The 24,133-nt window shown below is 54.7% G+C and overlaps 6 protein-coding genes and 1 pseudogene across 7 annotated transcripts, besides 1 other annotated feature; 5 read left to right on the top strand and 2 right to left on the bottom strand.

Moving 5' to 3' along the window:
* Positions 1-131: 131 nt before the first annotated feature.
* Positions 132-3,560, top strand: NCS54_00271900 (F-box domain-containing protein; the record flags this gene model as incomplete). The annotated part of the gene is made up of 2 exons (XM_053148311.1): positions 132-522; positions 583-3,560. The coding sequence occupies 2 exons, from the start codon at positions 132-134 to the stop codon at positions 3,558-3,560; spliced, it is 3,369 nt and encodes a 1,122-aa protein (XP_053004286.1).
* A 782-nt stretch (positions 3,561-4,342) lies between these two features.
* On the bottom strand, positions 4,343-6,870 carry NCS54_00271800 (Hypothetical protein; the record flags this gene model as incomplete). Its single annotated transcript, XM_053148310.1, has 3 exons — positions 4,343-5,611; positions 5,654-6,726; positions 6,795-6,870. 3 exons carry the CDS (start codon positions 6,868-6,870, stop codon positions 4,343-4,345), a joined length of 2,418 nt encoding a protein of 805 aa, XP_053004285.1.
* Positions 6,871-9,492: 2,622 nt separating this feature from the next.
* On the top strand, positions 9,493-12,267 carry NCS54_00271700 (annotated as a pseudogene). Its single transcript has 4 exons — positions 9,493-9,599; positions 9,648-9,775; positions 9,879-10,235; positions 10,286-12,267.
* Positions 9,493-12,267: a sequence feature.
* Positions 12,268-12,581: 314 nt separating this feature from the next.
* Positions 12,582-14,562, bottom strand: NCS54_00271600 (NADPH-dependent diflavin oxidoreductase 1; the record flags this gene model as incomplete). The annotated part of the gene is made up of 4 exons (XM_053148309.1): positions 12,582-13,977; positions 14,031-14,129; positions 14,180-14,355; positions 14,422-14,562. The coding sequence occupies 4 exons, from the start codon at positions 14,560-14,562 to the stop codon at positions 12,582-12,584; spliced, it is 1,812 nt and encodes a 603-aa protein (XP_053004284.1).
* Positions 14,563-17,055: 2,493 nt separating this feature from the next.
* Positions 17,056-18,744, top strand: NCS54_00271500 (Hypothetical protein; the record flags this gene model as incomplete). The annotated part of the gene is made up of 4 exons (XM_053148308.1): positions 17,056-17,276; positions 17,633-17,924; positions 17,981-18,250; positions 18,301-18,744. The coding sequence occupies 4 exons, from the start codon at positions 17,056-17,058 to the stop codon at positions 18,742-18,744; spliced, it is 1,227 nt and encodes a 408-aa protein (XP_053004283.1).
* A 1,174-nt stretch (positions 18,745-19,918) lies between these two features.
* NCS54_00271400 (Arf-GAP domain-containing protein) lies at positions 19,919-21,191 on the top strand (the record flags this gene model as incomplete). The annotated part of the gene is made up of 3 exons (XM_053148307.1): positions 19,919-19,966; positions 20,071-20,820; positions 20,889-21,191. 3 exons carry the CDS (start codon positions 19,919-19,921, stop codon positions 21,189-21,191), a joined length of 1,101 nt encoding a protein of 366 aa, XP_053004282.1.
* A 635-nt stretch (positions 21,192-21,826) lies between these two features.
* On the top strand, positions 21,827-22,724 carry NCS54_00271300 (Putative electron transfer flavoprotein subunit beta; the record flags this gene model as incomplete). The annotated part of the gene is made up of 3 exons (XM_053148306.1): positions 21,827-21,877; positions 21,935-22,577; positions 22,642-22,724. 3 exons carry the CDS (start codon positions 21,827-21,829, stop codon positions 22,722-22,724), a joined length of 777 nt encoding a protein of 258 aa, XP_053004281.1.
* Between the last annotated feature and the right edge of the window lie 1,409 nt (positions 22,725-24,133).

The raw sequence follows: 24,133 nt of genomic DNA, 5'->3' as shown, positions 1-24,133 counted from the left end.
GCGACACACTCTTGTAGCGCCCAATCAATCTCTCCACCCACTTCAACTCTATCGCCCCGGCGCCCCAGACTGTGCAAACACTCCCTGCACAGTCGTCACCCCTGTTCCCCGAGTTCCACGCCTTCAGCTATATGCAACAAGAGCCTCCCGAGAATCCAGAACCTCTGACTCACCAGGACAATCCCTTTTACACCTCTTCCTCCCAGCATGGCCTCCTTCACCGTGACCCGCGCGGCCTCCGCCGAGCTCTCTCCCGAGACTCGAGTGGTCCTGAGCCGCGCTCTGCCTCGGCCCTCCGCCGGGACTCCGGCCATGACGTCGACGCCGACTTGCTCGATGAAGAGCTACGTCGACTGAGTCTCAGCCATGGATCGGCCAGTCGACCTGCAGCTCCCGGCCACCGCATCTCCGAGTATGAGAGTGCAATGACTCCGCCGACCCCTAAGAAAGCCCTGGGCTTCAAGGTCACCAAGCGCACAGAGACGCCTTCTGATGGTGTTCAGCTCGCAGACTTCCCCAATGGTGCGTTATCACGTCTCTAACAAGATGGAATGTGAAGAGTCTAACTTGAGACTTCTATAGAGCTTTTGACGCACATCTTTTCGCACTTGCACTCCGATTCCCATGCCGCGATCGCCCTGGTATCGAAGCGCTTCTATGCGCTCATTACCAGCTCACATGCCTGGAGAATGGCCTTTCTGCGGTATTTCCCAGGACACGAGGCGCTCGAAGTCAAGACAAACGTGGATATCTGGGCTCATAGTTCGCATGACTTGATCCAATTCGAGTCTCGATACTTTGCTCGTCTCACGCCCATGGCATCTTGGAGAAAGGAGTACCTGCTCCGTACGCGCCTGATGAGAAGTCTTGCGCGCGGCAAGCCTGGTGCCTCGGCTGCCTCTGGTGGCATTGGCGCATCTGTCCGCTCTGGAAAGAAAACCAGCGCAGTTTTGACCTTCAATTCGAAACTGCCCTGGCTCGTATCTAGCCTCCACGCTGTCTTTACCAACGGGAAGAAGCCCCCGCGAGCCATCCATGGAGCCGCAGATCTAGGAGTCGCATCAATTAGCGATCCCACCAACGGAAGAATCGAGAAATGGGGATTCGTGGACCCTTTCAGCTCGATGCAGCTTGACGAGGTTGTCCCGAACTTGGTGCCGTTTGGCCTGGGAGAAGGCCCTGCTGCCACCCCCAACGTTCTTGATGTGAGCCAGCCTTACGGCCTGCTCGCTGGCGAGGGCTTCCCAGGAGGCCGTGCCTACTTCCGCAGCACCAACGAGAACCGTGGACGGTATCTTGGCGGTGATTCTGGTGTCGTGGATACCTATCCTGATATCCCCAAGATCCCAGAAATGTCTGAAGCCATCTGTAGCGTCTGGCTGGCAAAGTCACAAGCTGTGCCAGCAAACACCAATTCGATGATTGGGATGCTTACTGGGTCAACCCTTGGTGTCGTATCATCCTTCGCTATTGGTGGTGATTCTGGCCCGCAGCGATATCAGGCTGGAGAAATCACCGCTCGATGGGTTCTTAGCCCTGGAGTGCCCATCATTTCCCTCAAGGTTGATGACAATTACAGCCAGAAGCGAAAGACGGCTGCAAGAATCTTTGCAGTTGCTTTGAATGCTCTCGGCGAAGTGTATTACCTGACTGAGACGCCCAGCGCACAGAACCAGGCAAAGAGCGAGGACATTACCAAGAACGCTTGGTATGCTGGACGTTCAGTATACTGGCACCTTCTCGACTCTACGCGACGCGTTGCTCGCCCGGATGATCTGGACAAGAATGCAATTAGAGGAGCATACTCGCCCAGATCTCCTTCCAACTCGATGAACCTGAGTAAGAGTCAGTTGACTGCTGAAGCTCGGGAGATTGAGAAGTTCCTGCGCCACAAGCCAGCTCACTTTAGGAAGGTCTGTGAGGGATGGGACATGCAGCGCAAGTTGGAAGTTGATTTTGCTAGTGACGACGGCCAGGGTGCAGGCGAGAGCATCTTTGTGATCGACTGTGGCCTAGCTGAAGGTCGTCCCGCAAATGTTCAACGCTATACTCGATCTCTGGTTTCTCAGGAGGCTCAGTCGTCCTCCGTCATCCTGGCACCGGCACCTCCTGCGCCTCCTGCTGCCAGTCAATCATCGCTCTTCGGAACAGCGCCGGGAGAGACCACTGGGACTCCTGAGCAGGAATCACCAGGGCTTGCTTCGCCTGCCTCTGCGTCGTCGCCAGACTCACTATCACATCTCCATGAGTGGGATAGCTGCCCAATGAACCTGAAAGGCCACTTTCATGCTACAATCACAAGTGTTGGCCTGGATCGTTCGAATACTTCGGTTCTCACACTCGCCGAAGACCCCCTCTACACAGCCGAGGAGGAAATCCCAGGACGCAGGTCTCGTCTGTTTGCCATCGGAACCGACACAGGTGCCGTTCTTGTGTGGAACGCTAGAGACAACACCAGGGGTACAGGCATCGACCCAGTTCGTCAGATTCAGACTGAGTCCCCCGAAGTCTCCTGCGTGGCTCTTACCGCGTTGTATGTTGTCCACGGCGGAAGTGACGGGCTTGTCCAGGCTTGGGATCCCCTGGCTTCTACCCTCGAGCCTGTTCGGACGCTCAACGCGAGGTCAAATGGTCGAGTTCCTCGACATATGATGACAATGAATCCCTCACTTCGCGAGTCCAGCTACTCTGCGGTTGGCGCCATCTATCTTGACCCTGATCCAACAATCCTTCGAGGTGTCGTTTCCTTTGGAGCTTTCTTGAGATACTGGGCATATAGCTCTGCGGCCCATACTATGGGACGCAAGCGCCGTCTGAGGCATTCTGACGTTCATGGTCGTCTGGCCAGCCGCCGCCAGGGCGGAGTCGTTACCGACTTCATCGCCGCTGAGGAGGCTGAACTACGACTTGAGAACGAGCAAAAGGCCAAGGAGCGGGCACGCCTGCAGAATCGTTTCGGTGTTGGTGCTCTCGGCGACCTGACAGAGGAAGAGGCTCTGCGGTATGCACAGATGGTCTCTGAAGAGGCATTCCTCGAGGAACAGCGACGAACCAGCGACTCGGCTGCCGATGCCAGTCTTGACACTGCATCGACCTTTAGCGAAACCACTGTCGACACCATCACCCCTGAGCCGAGCATCACTGAGATGACTCCTCCCACGGCCCCTCCCGGGGAGGATTCTTGTAGAATGCAAAACGAGGACGGCTATGAGCAGCAGATCCAGCAGGCCATTCGTCTCTCGCTCATGGAGGGCGTCAACGAGAATGGCCACTCACCACCGGCAATGAGCTCAGGCGACTACGAGTTCTCCCTCACGTACAAGGCCAAACCCAGCAAGAAGGGCAAACATTCAGGACTCAGCTCTCCAGGGGCATCCAAGACCGGCGGCTCATCCAGCCGCGCCGAGCCGCGCGACTATGACCTTGAACTTGCTCTCAAGCTCAGCATGGAGGATTCAGGCCATGCTTCATCCGATGTTGGTCTTGGCGTTCAGTTTGAGGAGTTCCCGCCTCTGGAGACGGAGGGTGTTGGGAAGGGAAAAGGGGTGCAGAGGTGGTAATGCTCGCCGAGAGATCTGTGTGTGCTTGCGTTTGCGTTTCGAACTTTTCACTTCTTGCTGCCGATGAGTCTGATACCCATATTGGACTCTTTTGCAAGCATCCGATTATCTTACTTTACTTCTCAGCCTCTCCATGGCACCCTTTAGAACCATAGTTATACATTTATCTGAGCCGTTGCAACAATCTCTTATTCTTGTCCTCGTTCCACCAGTGATATGTGATCTGTCGACATCTCGCAACCACCGACGTCGAAACAACCACCATCACGGCCACAGACAGCTGAACCTTGTTCCCCCCTGTCAGCACCAAACGAATGCAAGTCTCAAATCACCAGCCGTGACGCGTCGTCATGCCGCGAGCGCCCCCGCTCGTATCCCCGTGTCGATCATTCCTGCCAGGCACACTCGAGGACGAAGAATGCCTCGGGACGGCTCGGGTTGGATGATCCAGAGTTTGTGTTTGGGCTATGAATAAGGAGGGGAATGCCAGCTCAATCCAGGCAAGGCGGTGATAGGATGAGACATCATGGTCATATGATCTCGGTTCAAGCCTCAAGATAATACATTACTATGGTACAATACAATATCCCGCATCTTGCGGTTTCCATGTGCTTATGGCTCGTATTTCCAAGAGCCCCGTTTGCCAGGTATTCGTCATGTCGTAAACCTACATGCCCAACCAGAGCCAGTCTTTCCCGTACCATCCGTAGTATCCCTGACATGTGCCCCTTAACCTGGGTTTCCATTCAAGATGCCACCCATCCAAGCCATTTTGGCCCATATTAAATCCAAATCCAAATCCAAGTCCAAACGCCAATCGCTATGCAGAACCCAGTCATTCCCCCAGTGAGACCAAACCGTTGAGAAGCCGCACCGCTGTCATCATCCTTCCCCTTCCCTTTGTCTTTGTCCTTACTCTTGTCCTTCTCATCTTCGTCATCCTCGTCCTCATCCTCATCCTCATCGTCCTCATCGTCTTCACTGCTACCCTTCTTCTTCGCCTTCTTGGCACTTCCAGTCTCGGTAGGCAGGCTGTCTGTTCCTGTTCCTGTTGCCATGGCCTTGATCGTAGTCACAGTCGAAGCTCCAAATGGGTATCGGACTGTAAGTGTAGTAGAAATGGCGATGCCGCTAGGACCGATGGTGACGGTCTCGCCACCAATCACTTTCGTGGTACTCTTGGCGCCAGGCCCAGCTGTGAAGGTTGTCTCATCGATTATTACCCATGAAGGGCTGACCTTTGTGATGGTGGCACCGCCCACGATTTGGTATTTGGTATCAGTGGCTTTGGCATTAGCACCACCAAGAGTGGTTGCCTCAACAATAACACCGGAAGGGCCAATGGTAATGGTGTCGTCGTCGACGACCTGGGTTGTCGCTGGTATGCCTGGTCCGTATGTGAGGGTTGTAGAACGAAAGACGTAGATAGACACTCCGGACGCAGTGACCATTTCGCCTCCCTGTATGATAACATCCGTCTGGGGTGCACCGACTGCGCGGTAGGTGAGCGTCTCGTCATCCACCACGATTGTACCCGGCACAATGGAGACTGGCCGTTCTTCTACGGTCGCAGTGGCACCAGCCACAGGAACCTCGATCCTCGTCGACATACCGACAAAAGGGAGCTTGAATGTCGTGCTGCCGACGACAGCCTCTGACCCTGAAACAACAACGGGTACTCCACCGATTGTGGCCTTGGTAGGAGTGGCAGCCGAGACGACGCTCCCCAAAGGCTGTGGTTTCTTGATCGTTGCCCCTTCGCCGACAACCTTGGAGGGGAAAATAGTAAACGTCCCATGGTCTGCTGTCGCCGTTGTTGTTTGGCCTGGCTTCAGATCTGAAAAGGTGTGGTCATTGATAATGACTTCTGGACCTCTGGCAGTCACGCTGAAGGTTCTTGGCGACTCTACCTGCGGTTGCGGTTGTGGTTGAGGCTGTGGTTGAGACTGCGATTGGGGCTGCGATTGGGGCCGTTGTTGCGGCTGTGATTCAGGGCGTTGCTGGGGTCTCGCACCTTGGTTATCCCCCCCAGGTTGGCCATGATTTCCATCCTGAGGCATATTAGAGGGACGGGCCATCTGTTTCCTACTTACCGGGAGCCCATTGACTCCCTGAGTGGGTCGGTTGAAGCGTGGAGGTGGTTTTGAAGTAACAACGACGGCAGGATTCTTGTCAGTGGTGACGAAGGTGACAGTCCTCCTAGAGGATGAAAAGGTTTCCACTGGCTGTCCAGGTCGCTTGGTGGTTACACCGAATCCTCCCGATGGTTTCGGTGGCGGTGGTTGCCCAGGCTTGGGGGCAGATGTAGGTTCTTCCTCGCCAAGCGCTTCAGAACTTGTGCCACAGTAGTTGGGGGTGTTGATGGCGGGATAAGGTGCCGTGTAGTCACTGTAGTTGCCGTACCAGGTTGTCGTAGTTGTATAGACGATGGAGAAGACGGTCACGGGCTCATACTCTCCTAGGCTGGTGCAAGGCGCTGAAGAGATTGCAGGTACCGTAGTGAAGGTATCGTTTCTTTTGAAAGTAATGGTTGTACCGTACCATCCATTGCTGCTTGAAGTGGATGATCTGGTCTTGTTGAGAGCCGATGTAGTCGGAAACGAGTGATCGGGAGCGTGTTTAGTCCTCACCCTGCCTCGTGAGAGTGCTGAGGCCGTCGAGGCCGCTTCAGGTGCAGCAGGCCTGGCATTGTTCCCCGACTCGACAGCAGCGGTGGGAAGGGAGTGGTCAGACGCTTGTTGAGGCCTGGCCCTGTTCGCCGAACCCCTGGAATTATCGGGAGATGCCCCTGTATCTGGGGCTTGGTTGGCTGCTGAAGGAGGAGCTTTGGCCGGAATTGCAGTGATAGAAGCCGAATGATGCTTTGAAAACGAGTGATCGTTGGGCACACTAATAACTTTGGTGCCGATGGGAGGCTGTGCCGACGGGCCAGAGGAAGATTTGGTCTGGTCCTTGTGTCCAGCTGTCAGAGGATCCTTTAAAGAAACTGACTTGGCAGCTTCAGTGGTGAGGCTGGAGGTGAAAGAAGATGGCCTGGAAGTGGTGGTTTCCAGTGCCGAGGTTGATGGTGTAAGTACGAGAGTGCTGGTGCCGCCTGAGGAAGTCGCGACTGTGGTGCTGTTGATTAAGGGGAATCGCGCAGGTGCCGCCTCATGGTTCACGACGTCTGAGGGTGATTTTAGCATGAATTCGTATTCCCCCTCTCCGTCATCAATCACAACTAATAAAACTCACCTCGACGCACGACTATTCCATCGACGGAATGCACGAGCGCTGCGATCGAGAGCAACGCGACTGTGTGTAGATGCATGCTGGATCTTTTCGCCTAGCACGTCAGGCGCCAGTGAGCCATCGAACCGAAAACGAACGAACGACAGGCAGGCCTCTTAAGCGAGTGATGAGGCCAAGTCTGAGGAGGTAGGTATTCGTCTCGACATCAACTTGCTGATCTCTGCAGAGGCCGAACGAGGTCTGACCAAGCCTGGCCTTGACGTCGTCGATAGAGCATGGAAAGATGAACCAAAGCCAGAACAAGATGGCGAGGGCTTGAACGTTAATGAACTGGCCGGCACGCTACTGTCCCAACCCACCACCGATCGAACGGCCAGGCTAGCGCAACCTGGCATGGGTTTATCGGCCAAGGCACAAGCGACAATGCGCTCCCGCCCAGGCCAAGTGACTGGGGCTACTACCGCAAAGGAACTGGGGCCGTCCTGTCGCTGGAGCCAGGGCCTCCTTGCACTGTTTCATCCTGCCATGGAGGCCGAGAGTGTCTAGTGTTCATTCTCTCGGGATGTGACACCCACACACCGACACCAGCACCAGCGGCGCATCTCTGCGGCCGGTCGGAGGACACCCACAGAGACATGATGGGCTGGTCTAGAGCAGAGGCGCTGCGGGAGTGTACAGCCCGCGTGGGTGAAGCCCTCCGACATGCCCATCAGACCCGAAAGACGTGTTTCAATGGTTCAATTACTCCGAAAGCCATGTTCAACCTTCTCTCTCGGTTCTACATCCTAACTCCTGGGTTCCAACCTCCGCTGGAATGGGGATGAACCCACAAGATTGGGCCAGCCCAGTGTTGGACCAGGGTGATCCTTCTTGGCAAACCAGCACCTCCCTAACTCAACCTTTTGATATCTTGGCTTGAGCATTCTCTTCAACCGACCCGACCTCTGAAATATCATTCGCTCTGCCTCATCGGACCGTTCAGGTACGCGGGCTTTGCTCGGAGATGGCACACGTAAGCGGTGCCTGTCCAATGTTCACCGAGACTGCATCGCTGTCACTCAAAAGTTCAATACATCTCGACAGCCCGTGGAACAATGTTTAAGACACTGAGCTCGGAAATCAGGGCATCGATTGTGCGGGCTGAAAAGAACTGCCGTTGTCTGATTAACTGAACACCAAAATCAGATCAGGACTTGAAAACAAGCGCGACAAGTGCAGCGCACGCACTCAAGGCTAATGTCGACAGAATCCTCCCCAAAGCAAGAAAGGGGGGATGAATCTTAGCGAATTGTTAGCGCCTACTGTCGATCCTCAGGTGTTGTGGAGTCGTGAGATGATGGCTTCACTACCAGTTGTCTTGTTGGTTGATTCCGTGACTCGAGCTCGTGGACAGCAGCTCTCGGATCACGAGGACAACTTCAATGTCAGGGATATGTGCATCCGCTGGACCTGGTCCTCGATCCCCGGCTATCGTCTTATTATCGTACAGATCGATTTCCTACGTGGGAGGTTCGAGGCACAACGTCTTCAGGGGTGATCGAGGTTGGACTAGGTTAAAATTACGGTTGTTGGCTGCGAATACTGGTGCTTCCAACTAATCGTCTCCAATGATCTCATTCCGGGGCTTGGATATTCACCGTCTTCGTTATCTGCGCTACTGAAGGAACTTTTCAGCTGCATTGGTGGCGAAGGAGGAATCGGGGTCACGGCCTCGGTCTGTCATGGTGGGTTCCGTCGAGGTCGGACGACTGACAGTGGTAGAGTTATTGCATTTCATGTCGGACCATCTGAGACTATTGATCAGGTTCCGAAACTTGGAGTTGAAAAGTTGGCCGCAAAGAATTCACTTCTCTTCATCTTTGAAGTTTGATACAATCCTGCAGATTGCCTGCCGCCTTGGACCCTTTTCTCGCAAGCGAGCCACCTTCCTTCTCCAACTCTCCTGTGCCCCGTGACATACAGCATCTATAATGCGGTCCGGAGATCCTCCCCATGCTTCTTCAAGCACCATGCATCCATCCCTTCAGCCCCAAGGCTGAAGAAGCCGGGGAGTCTGATGATCTAGGGCTCCGTTCCCTGTTGACTGGAAGGGCGACAGATGCTTGTAAGGCCATTCCCTCTTCTCAGTTTGAACGGAAATCCACTAGAAGCGGAGGACCATGTGTCGGTGGTGGGTACCCTTGCAACTTGGACAGGCCCAGCTCGGCGTCGGCGAGTCAGGGTGACGAACTGGGCTCCGCTCCTCCCGCCACAAGACCCAAGACATTTGAGGCCCTGTAAGACGGGCCAGGGCCAAGCCAGGACAGGCCAAGATGGGTGCAGCAACTCTGCGCCCTGTGGCTTTTCTTCAGGGAGTGGCGCGTCGAACTTTTTTTGCTCCCTCGGTCGTCTCACCTTGCCATCTCGCGCAGAGAAACCGGTGTCCCTATCTCATGAGAGCCGCCTGAATCACCTCCCATCCCCGCTCTCTTGCTTCAGCGTACATACAACGGCTTCGGACCTTTGAAAAGCCCATGACTAGACCCTTTGATCCTGCATGCGGACCCAAAACGGCGTGAAACGGGCCCCCCCGACAGCGCGTTGCGGTCGCTGTCACATCATCGCCGCTGTCCACCCAGAGATTTGAAGTGAATGCCTGCCCTGGACAAGGAAAAGTCTCGCCGTTGAGGTTAACGACATCGGAAATTCCATATCGTGCCAGTCGGCCTCAAGATGTGGACAGCCATCCTTGGATCGTCTCTCCTTCTTGTCGCTGGAGCCCAAGCTGGTGATCCAGCGCCGCTCCTATTATCTCCCAGTCAATGGCAAGTCCCCTGCCTGATTCACTCGACATCAACGTCTGACTTTCTCAACTAGGAAAGGAATCGACGGCAACTGGTCAACTATTTCTTTCTCACTGGGCTCAAACTCGCAGGCCGTCGATGTTCTTGTGAGCACAGCTCTTTCAGAATTTTGGGCTGTTGGAGTGGGAGGATGTTTACCTCGTATGTCTGCCCGGCCCATGGTTACCTCGACGTTTCTCCTTTGATTACGACAAAGAGGACTTGACCGAACCTCAGCGACATTACCGTGCTAATAATTCCATAGGGGAACCCCATTGTAGTGCTGCTCGGGGCGGCATTTATGAACCCGAGGAGTCCAGCGATTGGCAATCGTTGGGAACCTGGGAGCTGGGACTTAGTTACCTAGGGTACGGGGGGAACGGCGAGTATGGTCGCGACCGAATCACCACGCGAAGTTCTACCAGCTCGGTGCCATATTCGATGGATGGGGTCCTCATGGCTGCCGTCAACACCACCAACTATCTCAACGGACTCTTTGGCTTAGGAATCACGCAGGGCAACTTTAACGGAACAGTTGCAGAATCGCCATTGACCCAGGCAGTCAAGGATTATGGCTGGATTCCCAGTTACAGCTTCGGTTATACAGCCGGTGCGCATTACAGTATGCATCACATGCCCTTCGTCTGTTGATTCCAGAGGCTAACTAGGCAGGAAACGCTCCCGTCTCGCTGACACTCGGAGGCTATGAGCCATCGAGATTCAAATCGCACAATGCCGACTTCACCTTGTCTCAACCAGATAGCATGGAGCGAACTCTCGTCCGTGGTATCGAGATCAATGGCAGTGTTGTCCCGGATAGCTGGGACTCAGAATCTATGCTGCTCTCAGAGTGGGAAACGTCGTTTGATGCTATTTTTGATAGTAGCACTCCATATTTATGGCTCCCGGATGATGTCTGCGATCAATTCGCGGCAGCACTTAACCTCACATACAACAGCACCTTCGACCTTTACCTCATTGGCAACGAGCAATACCGCGAGTACTCGAAGGCAGATAACTTGTCTCTCACCTTTGTACTGTCTAGCTTCGACAACAACGACAACTTTGGCGATCCTTATAACGTCTCTGGCGTTGTCAATATTACGTTGCCATTGAGAGCCTTTGTCAGCCTTCTTCAGTACCCTTTTATGGAAGAGACGATCAAGTATGGCGAACCTGCGGTCCCTTATTTCATGCTTCGGAAGGCACATAACAGCACCACTTATATCCTCGGCCGGTCATTCTTGCAGGAGTCATACCTCATCACCAAATACGACGAGGGAATCTTTTCAATACACCAGGCCCTCTTCCCCGAAGACTCATCATCCGACCCCGAGTTGGTCGCCATTGGACAGCCCAATAACAGTCCTTACCCACCACCTTTCTCAGGTAACTCGCGAAATGGACTTTCTAAGGGTGCGATTGCAGGGATTGGAGCTGGCTCTGGGGTGTTTGTGGCCTGCGTGGCGGCCTTGCTGGGATGGCTATGTTATCGTCGCAAACGAAAGAGATCTGCTGAAAGCGCTACCACTTCAGAAGACGACAAGGACTTGGCTGCCAGTCCAGTGACTCGATCTCCGAGGTCATCTATTATGCAACTACTCTCTAAACTAACTCGACGGGGCAACTCGGAGCACCAGACTCCCAAGGACGGGAAGGAGAACGAGAAGGTATCCGAAGCCCCCAACACCCAAATATACGAGATGCCAGCCCCGATACCGCCGGCGGAACTTGACGGAGATGACGGCACCTCATGGAATGGAGATACGGAACTGGGCACAGACAGCTCGCAAGGCATATCCGCATACGAGGTAGCAAGGCGGAAGCTTGACAGACAGCTACAAGGCCCTGTCCCAGCGTATACACCTCCTACCGATGGAACCGTGTTGCCTCCAGAGAAGGCCATCTACCAACCAAACCCAGCAAACACCCAACGTCGTGCGTTGCAACGCTCACCCACTCCTTCGACAGAAACGGGTCAAGAAGGCAACTCAAATCCAAACTCGATACCCTTGCCATCTCCCATGACTCCTGGATTCGACGCAACTGGCCGCCCCCTCCCCGTGGCCTCTCCGATGACGGCCACCTATCCCGTCTCACCTACTCATGACGGGAGCACCTCACCAAACTCACCTTTCCCTCCGTCCTCAGACGGCCAGACCAATGGTTCCACAGTAACGAGGCGGCCTAATTCTGGAGTTGAATCATTCTCGGCATCAAACACCTCATTCAATGTACCGCGACCTCAAACGGTGCAAAGGACACCAATTGACCCGTCCAAGGTGGTGTTCCTAGGGCCGCTGCCCGGAAATGCTCGCTTTTCCAGACACGATACGCCTCGAATCACACTAGATCAAAGCCACCAGGCTGATGATGTTATCAACGCCGCACCGGACGATGAGGGCACCGTGGATAGTTTGGGCAGCAACTTTACGGTGGAGGAGGAGGAGCGAAGACAAGGAGCAGTGGCCGGGCAGGTGAACCGAACGACGAACGGGTCATCTACTCAGGCACAGTCTATGCGATTGTCAGGCATGAGCCAAACAGCTGAGCCCGATACGCCTCGTAGCCAAGAGCGCATCGACGGGGGCAATGAGCTGGTCCACGTCCCGCAATTGGCCGAGAGACGGTACAGCTGGGAGGAAGAGCGATGATATTTTGGAGTGGATGTCTCATGATATAGCCTGGAGCTATCTTCTGGTGTTTTTTTACATTAGGTGGTACTGGGTAGGCCATAGAATTGGTTTTGAGCCATGGTGTCTGTGGAATTGTTATTCGAAAAAGGTACGGGTGCCTGTGGTGGTTACTCGTCGTCATTCCCTATGTTCATACGTATGAGCGAGCGCATGTTTTAATATGACATAAAATAGAGTAATGTGATAGTTTTTAGCTTTCTATTCAAGACTGTTACGTCCATATGCAAAAACGTCATATCTATCGTCTATTGTTCGTTATCCATAATCATCATCTACCAGATCTCTTGCCACCACGTCAACGAAGACAGCACTTTTTTGCGTTCCTCGGCATCCTCAGCGCCATCGGAGAAGGGCTCAAAGACCGCTCTCTTTGCTGCATCTGCCATCTTGGTTGAGCCGCCGCAGACGCAGAAGATACCATTGTCCATTATCGGCCCTTCCAGACGCTTCGCCTCCTCACGTAGTCGATCCTGGACATAAATCTTGGTTCGCTGGTCTCGCGAAAAGGCGAGAAACACGTCGAGGTTCCCATCACGCACTGCAGCGTCCCATTCGTCATGGAAGAAGTAGTCGACATCGCGGTTTCGGTTGCCGAAGAAGAGGTGCATGGGCGCCCGCGAGGGATGAGTCAAGCGCTCATGGATGATAGCTCGGATGGGGGCGAGGCCGGTACCAGTAGCGATAGCGACGAGGGGACGCTGGGCGTTTTGCGGGCCGTGGATGGGGGAGAGGACAGGCTTGTGGGTGACGGTTAGAGAGGAACCTGCAGGGAGGTTCTCTAGATAACGAGAGCAGAGGCCTTGGCGAGGTTTGCGGAGGATTGTGCGGTACTTGACCAGGGCGACGAGGAGCTCGACGCGAGTGATGTCCTCATCTGTTGGATGATTTAGTTTCATACCGCCGTTGGCGATGCTAAAGTCCCGGCCGCGGATAAGGGGGAAGATGTCAAGGACGCGTTCGGCCGGGAGCTTCACCGACGTAAACTCCTCAAGGACCTCGAGGATAGACCGCCTGGATCGCGTGGCATAGTCGAAATACTCATCGAGATACTCGGTCATGGTGAACTCGAGGAGACGCTCCTTGTGGTCGGGGTTGGTGGAGAAGTAGGACATGCTCTTTAGGAAGGACCTCCGAGGGATGGCGGTGAAGTCAATGTTGTTGAGAATAATCTCCCTTAGTGTGCACTTGGGGTCTATGTAGAGGTTCTGCGGGAGCGAGCCGCAGAGGGATAGGTCGAGGGGCTTGTCGGCGATGTCATCCCAATCCATGAGGGTGATGAGCTTCTGAGCGTCTTGGGGGAAGTTCTTGGGGTAGATGGTGAGGCAATCCCCTGGATTACACTGGAGCTTGACTCCCTCCCGCTTGGGTATGTCGAAGGAGACGAGTCTAACATCCTGCCAGTGGGTTTCCGGTGTGAGTCTCACGTTGTCGGCTAGGGTGGCGGTCCAGCCGTTGGGGATGGGGAGAAGTGAGGCGGGAGGTAACTCTGAGAGTTGGGGAGAAGAGTGACCGTTGGCAACTTGGCCATTTTCCAAGGCATTGCTAAGGGACCACTTGGGAGGGAGGATAACATTGTCGGGGATGGGCTTGAGACCAAATGGTGGAGGGTGGTGCTCCAGGAGGTGTTTGGAGAGGGTTTCGGACCAGCGAACAAAGCTGCCGTCGATGCTAAACAGCATCAGTGAGATGTGTGTGAAGCGAGTTTCAATAAGCAAACTCACCCATCGGGGAATTGTTCATCAGCCTCAAAGGATTCAATGAAAGCAGTAGCGCCAAGCTGCTCCAAGCGCCTGTTCAGTTTGCGGGCTGCCCAGTTGAACCTGAGAGGTGTAAGTCGGTGTCACAAAGTAGTATTGACGGGGACACAAACTTGAGATAAGTGCTATCGCCCAGACCAAAGGTTGTGTACTGAACAGAAGACAGACACCCTGGGGGGAGCTTCTTGCGCAGCAGTCTCTTCCAGAAGAGGAGCGAGTTGTGTGGCATATCACCCTGACCGGTGGTTGATATGACGAATATCACAAACCTATGCTGCAAGAGGGCATTCTACATAACGAGGCATCCGTCAGTGACTAGGATACTGGGCTGGCTGCTTATGGCGAGGCGACCTACCAGATCTACCGCGTCCAGCTCCTCAACTCGGCTCTTGAAGTGGAGTCTCTGGCAGACTCGCCCGAGCTCCTCGGCCATGTCCTGAGCATTGCCAGTCTCTGACCCGTAGAGGATGAGCACGGTCCTGTCCTGAACGGCCATGGCGAACTGCTGCTTCTGCTGCTGAGACTCGGCTCGACTCGAGTTGAAGGAATGGAGAAAGCAGGGGGGTTTCAAGGCAGGTTCCGCTTTCGCAGTTGAAAATTGAAGGTTTGTTGGTTAGCGCCCGTTTAGTCCCATGTCCGATGGCGGGGCCCATCTTATCAATCGGGCTGCTCGCTCGGCAAAGCTTGATGAATCAGCCACTGTCTGTTGCACATTGACGATGTTGGTGGAAGGAGTGTATTCTTCAAGAGTTGGGCTGTGAAAAGCAATTGTGCTGAGAGCCTGTATAGACTCGGCCAGTAGAATCAGTCGTTTGGTGAAATTGCAGCCAAGGGTCCCAGGTCCATCACTGGCCTCTGTTTGCGGTGTAGCAGACCGCACTTCACCTGATCCCATCCCGCCCATTTCCCATCATGATTGAGAGCCTCATGCATGCACACACTCATCCGCTTCTTTAATCCCCGGAATCCCATCGAGGTGGAGGCGCCACAGAAGGACGGTTGTTCCATGATGCCGGTTTGACCAGGGCCCCGGAGCCTTGAAAGTGCAAGCCACAGGGGGTGCTAAGTGCACTGACAGCGGCCGAGTTCTAGAAGCCTCGTTCCCCCGAGTCGCGGTGGAGCTTCCACTGCCTCGAGGACTTGGCTTTTCTTTTCCCGGGACCTGGCATCCTACTGTACCTACCGGTATCCTAGCCCGTTGCATCCGAGCTGTCAGGGCATGGGCGTGGGTGTGCAAGAATAGCAGCTCACTCATCTCGTTTATTTATTGGTGGGAGGGAGAGCTCCCATTAAGGTCCTGGCCTGGGGCAGTGTCCCAGCAAACCCCTATTTATCGGGGTCGGGGTCGGGATCGGGGAGGGCGAGTTGGCCTTGTCGGGGGGGCCACAGCCTCCAGAGATACGGGAGATTCAATCAGCTGTGAAATTATCCAGGACGAGAAGCAATTTCGGCCCTTCAGGCGCCCAGTCAGGAGTATTGCAACGATATCATGCATTTTGCTGGGCTTCTGTCCATAGTTTTCTCCATGCCAACGGGATACAACGCGTTTGAATTTCTCTCGTTTCCCAATGAGGCAGCCCTGAGGCCAGGTTTCCAAATAAAGGTGAAAACGGACTTGCTCTAATTGGAGTAGCTGCCCGTGTCGTGCATAAACGCATCAATATGAGTTGCGGGACAGGACAGGCGAGCGATGTTGACGACTGTTCTTCAGCCCCGTGTAAGTCAAACATGGATGGATGGATGGCAAGGCCTGCATCACAGCGCATCGCAGCACGGCACGGCAACCGTTTGCTGTTGATGTCGTGATGGCTGGTGACCGATGACACACGCCGAAACTACAGCTGAGGTGCCAAGCCTGTCAACAACACGCCCCCACAGGTGTCCATCTGAGAACAACGTTGAACCAGCGGTCAACTACAATAGTATCCATTGCGCAGCTTGGCTTGTTTGCCGTTCCCCGGCGGTGTTGGTGTTCCTATAGATGGCAATGTATACACCAAGTCACGAGTCACTCAAACGCTCCCCTATTCATGTTAAACTTTGAATGACAGATGTCCATCTACAATGCCATGCCAGACCTGACCGATACACAAGGTCGTGACGCACATGCAGGCCCGCACACCCACACGCCAGGCCCTAATACCTACATGAACTGGCACAAATTCAAAGCCGTCAACAAGTCCAAAAACAAATCAGGAGACCGTCTTCTCTTCAACTCTGCCCCTCTGCTACACTCTGCGTCTCTGAATCATCGACATCCTCCTCGAAGCGACCGCCTCGCCTCATCTCTAGGTACGTCCTGCCATTCGTGACTTGATCGAGAACTCCCCCAGCAGGAAGCAGCCTCAGGTGTGCCGGGACCACCAAGCGGGAGGGAATCCACAACGCACACAGCTCTCTGGGAGCTTCCATGTATCTGATACCCATTCAGTGGTGGACAGTACCTCAGTTCCTTGACCGCAACGTGCAGACACCGCCTAATCATGATCCCCCTTCGAGTACCTTCCTCGTGTCGTGTACCCGCAGCCCTCCTCCACTCGTCGCACCTGCCCGTCTCCCCCAGCCCTGGCCACTTTCCCACTTTCCACATCTTGCCTGCTGAGTGCTCGCTCACGCCTTCCCTCCCACCCCCCTGACCTGACCGACCCAACCCCATGCTCAGCACGCCCCTTCCTCCCTCCCCCAAGCCCAAAGCCGAAAAAATATTTCAAGATTCGCGCGGCTCCTATCGCTCTCTCTCCTCCCTTTCTCTTCTTCCCCATCACAACTCCAGTTCACTTGTGTCTCCGCGCAACGCACCGTCGTCTGTCTAATCCCCAACCCCCGTTTCTAGGGCACCAAGCTACCCTGATCAAACTCCTCCTTATTGCACCAGAGTTGAACCTGTCCAACCTGCAGCCCTCGTTCTCGAACGCTCCTCCACCACAGGTCCCCAAGTTCCGAACGTCATACTCAACCTAACCACAACCTTCATCCACCAGCCGCCATCATGACTACCACCGCCAACACTACCAACAACCTGGATGCTGCCGTTAATGACGTCGCAAACACTCTGAGCAATACCTCTATCAGCAAGCCTGCCGATGACAAGACGGCCGCCAACGAGGCCGCCTCGGCCAGCGCTGCTGAGGGCCGCCGCCTCTACATCGGCAACCTGGCCTATGCGACAACTGAGGGGGAGTTGAAGGACTTCTTCAAGAGCTATCTTGTGTGAGTTCCCTCTTCTCTTGATCATCTCGCCTCCCATCCCTCGACCCTTTTGTCCCCCTTCTCGCCGCCCTTTGAGCTCGACATTCGAGTACCCCGCTGGAGACACGTGTCTCTCTGCCATCGCGATGCGCTCCTTCCCTGGACATCAGACGACGACGAATGTCGGCAGGCACGCCCCAGAACCACCACCACATCAGAGGGTCTCGACTTCTGCGTCGCATCTGGACAGTTTACAACTGGGAAGGCGCCGCGCAAACTGGGCTTGTCCCTGTTGGCTGCATGGGCCTGACGTCCATCCACTGCCATCGCACCATCACCTCATGACGAACGCCAAGCATTTACTGACGTCTCTCTAGTGAGTCTGTCTCGATCCCAAAGAACCCTCGCACCGACCGCCCTGTCGGCTACGCCTTTGTCGACCTCTCCACCCCTACTGAGGCCGAGCGTGCCATCGAGGAGCTCTCCGGCAAGGAGATCCTCGAGCGCAAGGTTTCCGTCCAGCTTGCTCGCAAGCCCGAGCCCGCTGGTGAGAAGACCGAGGGCGCCAACGGAGAGGGTTCCGGCGCTGAGGGATCTCGTCGCCGTGCTTCGGGACGTGGCCGTGGCCGAGGCCGTGGTCGTGGTGGTCGCGGCGCCCGCGCTGGACGTGTGAGTCACAATCGAAAGATGTAGTCCCTCTGAAACTTTTACTGACCAATACGCAGGAGGGCGCCGGTGAGAAGAAGGAGGGTGAGGCTACCGAGGCCGTTGCTGCTACCGAGGATGCTGCCGCCGCAGTCGCTGCTCCTACCACCGCTGAGGTTCAACCTTTGACCGACATCACAAACAAGATCAACACTGACGACAGTACCAAGACCAAGACTCAAGCTCGACCTCAGCGCGAGCGCCGCGAGCGTGGCCCTCCCGCTGATGGAATTCCTTCCAAGACCAAGGTCATGGTCGCCAACCTGCCTTATGACCTGACCGAGGAGAAGGTCAGTAACCCCTGAACTGTGAGATGAGTCTCTGCTAACCTTGCCAACAGCTCATTGAGCTCTTCAAGGCTTACGAGCCCTCTTCTGCCAAGATCGCTCTCCGACCCATCCCCCGATTCATGATCAAGAAGCTTCAGGCTCGCGGTGAGGCTCGCAAGGGCCGTGGCTTCGGCTTCGTCACTCTGGCCTCTGAGGAGCTTCAGCAGAAGGCTGTTTCTGAGATGAACGGAAAGGAGATTGAGGGTCGTGAGATTGCCGTCAAGGTTGCCATTGACAGCCCCGACAAGACCGATGATGACCACCACGAGGGTGGTGCCGTCAACGGCCAGAAGGAGGCTGCCACTGCTACTGAGGCTGCTCCCGCTGCCGCCCCTGCTGCTACTCCTGCTGCCGCCCCGGCTGCTGCTGAGAAGAAGACTGAGGCTGCTGCCCCTGCTGCGGCTCCTGCTGCTGCCCCTGCGGCCGCTACCACCACTCCCGTCACCACTGCCTAAGTCTGGGCCTGACGCGAGTCTCACGGGTATGAAGATTTGTTCATGCCACGATGATCACTCTTACGATTTGGCACGCGATTTCAACGATTTCTCTTACGGTAGATTCTCGCTACAGAGATGAAAAGAAACAAAGGGGATTACTCAACACCTTGACTGGGACGTAACCAAGAGCTATTCGAACTCTGATGAAATCTCGGGATGGTGTTTTCTTGTCAACCTTGTTCTCTTTTCTCAAAACACTTAATATCTCCATAATCGGAACGCAAAAGTTCGCAGGCCCTCATTCATGTATTTGTATCACCCTTTTCTCCATCACTCTTCTGCTGGGATGTACACTAGTTTACGCCGGAGGCGGCTCGAGGGAGAGAAAAGCTCGGCGCATTTATTAAACAGGGCGTTTTTGATGAAACAAGATGATTGTAATGCTGGTGGGTTAGAATGCCTGATGATGCGTTTGAAGTGACGTGTCCTGAGAGTGAATGAGTGAGTTTGTCGGATGTAGTGTTTGATAGGCATGTCGACGGCGATGTTGACGTCGTCGTTTGAGAGGATTGCGGGGATCACCATCGGGGAGGCGTCATGGTTCTCACCAGGGGAGCTGAGAGCGTTCCAGCTCGGTTTGTAGAGGATGGACTGCCAATAGGTAGCTATATGTGAATGTTCATGGGCGCAAAGATATGTTTTCAAACGCTATTCTAGGTTCCTGATACGACATGTCAGGGAGTGTGGTGTTGAAGCTCACGTGGGCATTGTACATGTTGGTTCTAGAACCTTGAAATGTGCTGTTTCGGGGGATAAGGACGGTACCCGGGTATGAACTGCAGCGGCCTGCCCCGCCGACCCAACCCCTTAAGGACCTTACTACTGGATGGATGGATGGATCCAGCTTGAACTGGACACGGAACCTACTGGCACGCAGCAAGACCCGACGGGACCAGGACCCATGCTTCAGTGCCCTGAGCGCTGAGTGGTGTACGGAGTACTGGATCCAACCAGAAGAGGCAGGGGGGTCACCTACTGTAGCCTCTAGCGCACTGAGACATCCATTCGTCTCCCTTTGCAACTGGTTTCGAGCCGCCAGCTGGGCATCAACCACCCATACCAAACATCCGTCACCCAAACAAACCTTCAACTCGAGAGCATCCGATCGGCTACGGTCTCTACGTCTGTCGCGATGGCGTCCAAGGGCATGTGGGAGGTAGATCCCGAGACGCGGTCCAAGGTCAGTCAAGTCTTCTTTCTCCCTTTCCTCCCTATCAGGCTTGTGGCCTCTCTGCTGTCGCCTCCTGGAGGCGATGCGCTCACACGTGCTGACGTCTATCCCAGCTTGCCGCCCTTCAGAAGGAATCCAAGAACAACCTCTGCTGCGACTGCAATGCGCCATCCCCGCAATGGGCATCTCCCAAGTTTGGCATCTTTATCTGCCTGTCGTGCGCCGGCGTGCATCGAGGCCTCGGCGTGCACATCTCCTTCGTCAGGAGCATCTCGATGGACGCCTTCAAGTCGAGCGAGATCGAGCGGATGCGACTCGGTGGCAACGAGGGGTGGAGGGACTTTTTCGAAGCGCATGAGCAGACAAAGATGATGGGCATCACCTGGGAGGACTCGACCATCGCGGAGCGATACAGTGGCGAGGTCGGCGAGGAGTGGAAGGAGAGGCTGAGCTGCAAGGTCGAGGGCCGCGAGTACGTGCCCGGCGCCAAGAAGCCAGCTCCTGCGCCCGCTGCCGCGAAGCCAGCGTCGCGGTCGTCGACTCCCATGGGCGGCACCGCCAACCGGAACCAGAGCCCGGCGCCGGGGTCGGGCAAGGTCAGGGTGGACGACCAGTATTTTGCCAAGCTGGGCGCCGACAATGCCTCACGGCCAGACCATCTGCCTCCCAGCCAGGGAGGCAAGTATGCTGGATTTGGCAGCACGCCTGCGCCGAGCCAGTCGGACAACGACCTGCCCAACTTTGCCGATATGCAAAAGGACACGATGGCGGCGCTGACCAAGGGCTTCGGTTGGTTTACTTCAACAGTCTCCAAGACTGCGAAGACAGTCAACGATGGCTACATTCAGCCCACGGCGAAGCAGGTATGACCTCATTATCTACGATTCCTATCTTCTCTGATGGCCTTGACTAACATGACCACCTGGTACAGATCGCCGAGGGTGACTTTGCCAAGCAGGCGCAATTAACAGCAGCCTCATTCGCAAAGTCAGCTCAGCAAGCTGGCAAGAACGCACAAGAGGGTTTCAACCGTTTTGTAGAGGGCCCTGAGCACCAAAGGAGCCGGGATGCCCCACTGGACGAGAGTAAGAAGAACTTCTGGGACGAGTTCTCCAACCTGGCAGACCAGAGGCAACCCAACAACAGCTCCATCGGCACAAGTGCTATGGGCATGGGCAAGAAGAACCCAGCTCCGGCGCCGAAGAAGCAGACGGACGAATGGGATGATTGGTGAGGCAGACTGCAGGGATGTTAGACGGTAGATTGAGAGGAAACATGTTGTTGATGGTTGGGAGTTGGAGCTTTGGAGTATAGGCGTGCTTGTTAATGGAGCGAGTCTCGATCAAGAGAATTTGGTCATCTCCAGAGTTTTGCAGTAAGACGGCAGCAATGCTTGTCAGTGTGAAGGGGATTCGATATATGCCTGACGTATGTAAGAGGGTATTGATGGCTGGACTCGGCATTCTACCTCTAGTCGCCGGCGGTCGAAGTCGGCTATAAGCCGAGTTAGCCACGGGGGCTGTTGTAAGTCCAAAGTGGTTTTATGGTAGAGGTGGTCTTTCTCGGTCAAGGATCGGTCTCTTGGGCACGAATTTTGGCATCGAAAACGCCGGTTTTGACAGTTCTAATCAAGAAAGCGAAGTCTTGAGCTCACATTCCAAGGTCCCGGTGACCGGGCGCACAAATCCGATGCTCGGCCTCAAGACGGCTGTCACGTGGGGTAGTCGGCCGAGGTTGGAGCCGGCCCTAGCCGGTACCGCTCCCGCCCGAGCTTTGCCATGACGACTTGGCTCGGCCGTCTTGTACTTCTTGCCGCCGTCCCCCTCGACAACTTCAATTCAACCTCGCATTGAACAGCAAACCACCACGATGTCGGCACTACGGATCCTCGTCCCTGTGAAGCGGGTTATCGACTATGCGGTAAGGGCACGGGAATTGGAACGAGACAAGATCCATTGAGCTCTGACAGCGTCGCAGGTCAAGCCCCGAGTGAACAAGGCCCAGACGGGCGTCGAGACGGCCGGCGTCAAGCACTCGATGAACCCCTTTGACGAGCTCTCGGTCGAGGAGTCTGTGCGCATCCGCGAGAAGAAGCGAGCCCCCGGCGGCGTCGAGGACATCTGCGTCATCTCGGCGGGACCCCCCAAGGCGCAGGACGTGCTCCGGACGGCGATGGCGATGGGCGCGGACCGCGGTATTCACGTGGAGCTCAAGGACGGCGAGGAATTGGAGCCCCTGACGGTGGCCAAGCTCCTGCGACAGGCGGCGGAGCAGCAGAAGAGCAACCTGGTGGTGCTGGGCAAGCAGAGCATCGACGACGACGCTAACCAGACGGGCCAGATGTTGGCGGGTCTCCTAGGCTGGCCGCAGGCGACGCAGGCGAGCAAGGTCGAGTTCGGCGCCGGCGACGAGGTGATTGTGACCAAGGAGGTGGACGGCGGCGTCGAGACGGTCAAGGCCAAGCTGCCCCTGGTGATCACGACGGACCTGCGGCTCAACGAGCCCCGGTACGCCAGCCTGCCCAACATCATGAAGGCCAAGAAGAAGAAGCTCGAAAAGGTCAAGCTGTCCGACTTTGGGCTGGACAATGAGAAGCGCCTCAAGGTGCTCAAGGTTGCCGGTGAGTTTTTTCCTGTGCAATTGGGAAGAATGTCCGAGAGATATGGATTGCTAACGATCAACAGAGCCTCCCACTCGACAGGGTGGTGGCAAGGTCGAGGATGTTGGTGGCCTGGTTAGCAAGCTCAAGGAGCTTGGTGCGCTGTAAATGAGAGGACAGCTTGATGAATATGCACGAGTCGAGGAGTTTTATTGTAAAAAGAACCTCGGTATAGTGTACGAGAAATAGAATAAATAAATGTCATGTCAATATGTACATTGTTGATGATATCACTTTTTTTCTCAGAGCCAAGGAGAATCCTAGGTTTAGGAGCACAGTCGACATATTTCGATACAATAGTATCCATAGTTTACAACCTAAAGCCATAGATGGTCCCTCATGAAACACTGCAATACGTAGTTACATGTACCAAGCAAGACATCTCGATAGTATATACGGAGTAAGCTATTGAGAACTGGATGCTTGGACACGGTGATTATCCCGCCATTGGTGAAGATGAGTTGAAACTCCTAGCTTGCAACAGGTATACCACTCAGTGAGAAGAAGCCTTGAGGCCAGGTTGACGACCTTGATTGATTCATCAATTGATCAATCGATTTCATACTAACTACAAGTTGAGTTACCAGGTCCAATGCTTCTGATTCCTTCCTCGATGCAACAATTGGAGTTTTCCATGTTCGACTAGTTTCGCAGAAAATGGCAAAAAGAAAAAGAAGAGGAAAAAAATGCAAAAATCAGAACCTCACCGCTGCAGGTGAGGTTTCGATTGTACAACTCTCAGATAAAGATCAAGTGAATTCCCACTACTCCAGTACGTTCCACTTGGTACTGCCGGGGTGCGATGAAAAAAATGGGTGGTAGTTTGCACTTATGAATGTGGTGCCTGTGAGTATCATGAGTGGATTCTAGGTGGAAAAGAGCCTCGTGAGAGAAGAGGACTGTGCTCAAGATTGTGCATGCATCCCCCTACATAGAAGCAGGTCCATCTTGATCTCGGCATTCATGGTCTGGGCTTATAATGATCCTTGACTACTACGATCTGATTATCTGTCTTGACTCATTGTGTCCGATCCAGGAATGCCCTTATCGAAGTCCATTCCGCCGTCCCATCCGGGATTCGGACATGACGGACGCCATGTTCCTGGGGTTGTTGGTCCGTTATCAACAAAAAAGCCCGTGATGGACCTAAACTCTTAACGACTCTAGCCCCATGGCAGCCCTCAGCTTGACCGCCCGCATGCGAAAGCGGGCGAATCAGTGGGCACGCCCTTGATCTTCTTCTGTCGTCCCAACAAGGATCCTGGAGCTGTCTCTTGTTTGCTCCACTGCCCGGCCTCCCCATTGAGATGAGCTGAGGTGAAGAGCTTGACGTCGCGTGAGTTGACTCTGTACGTCATGGCCCATGGAGGATAAAAGGGCATCATTGCCCTCGTCTTGTCGACTCAGCAATCGTGGAGGAAAGAGTGTCGATCCGATAGAGGATGTGACGTGTAATTGGTGTTGGTCAAGCCCAGACCAGACTCAGACTCAACCGCCAAGCTTAGATAAAAACGATA

Source organism: Fusarium falciforme, chromosome 2 (assembly GCF_026873545.1).
Source record: "Fusarium falciforme chromosome 2, complete sequence".
In the NCBI taxonomy this organism is placed as follows: Eukaryota; Fungi; Ascomycota; class Sordariomycetes; order Hypocreales; family Nectriaceae; genus Fusarium; species Fusarium falciforme.
The sequence above is the reverse complement of the archived record's forward strand: the minus strand, read 5'-3'. Positions and strand labels throughout refer to the sequence as shown.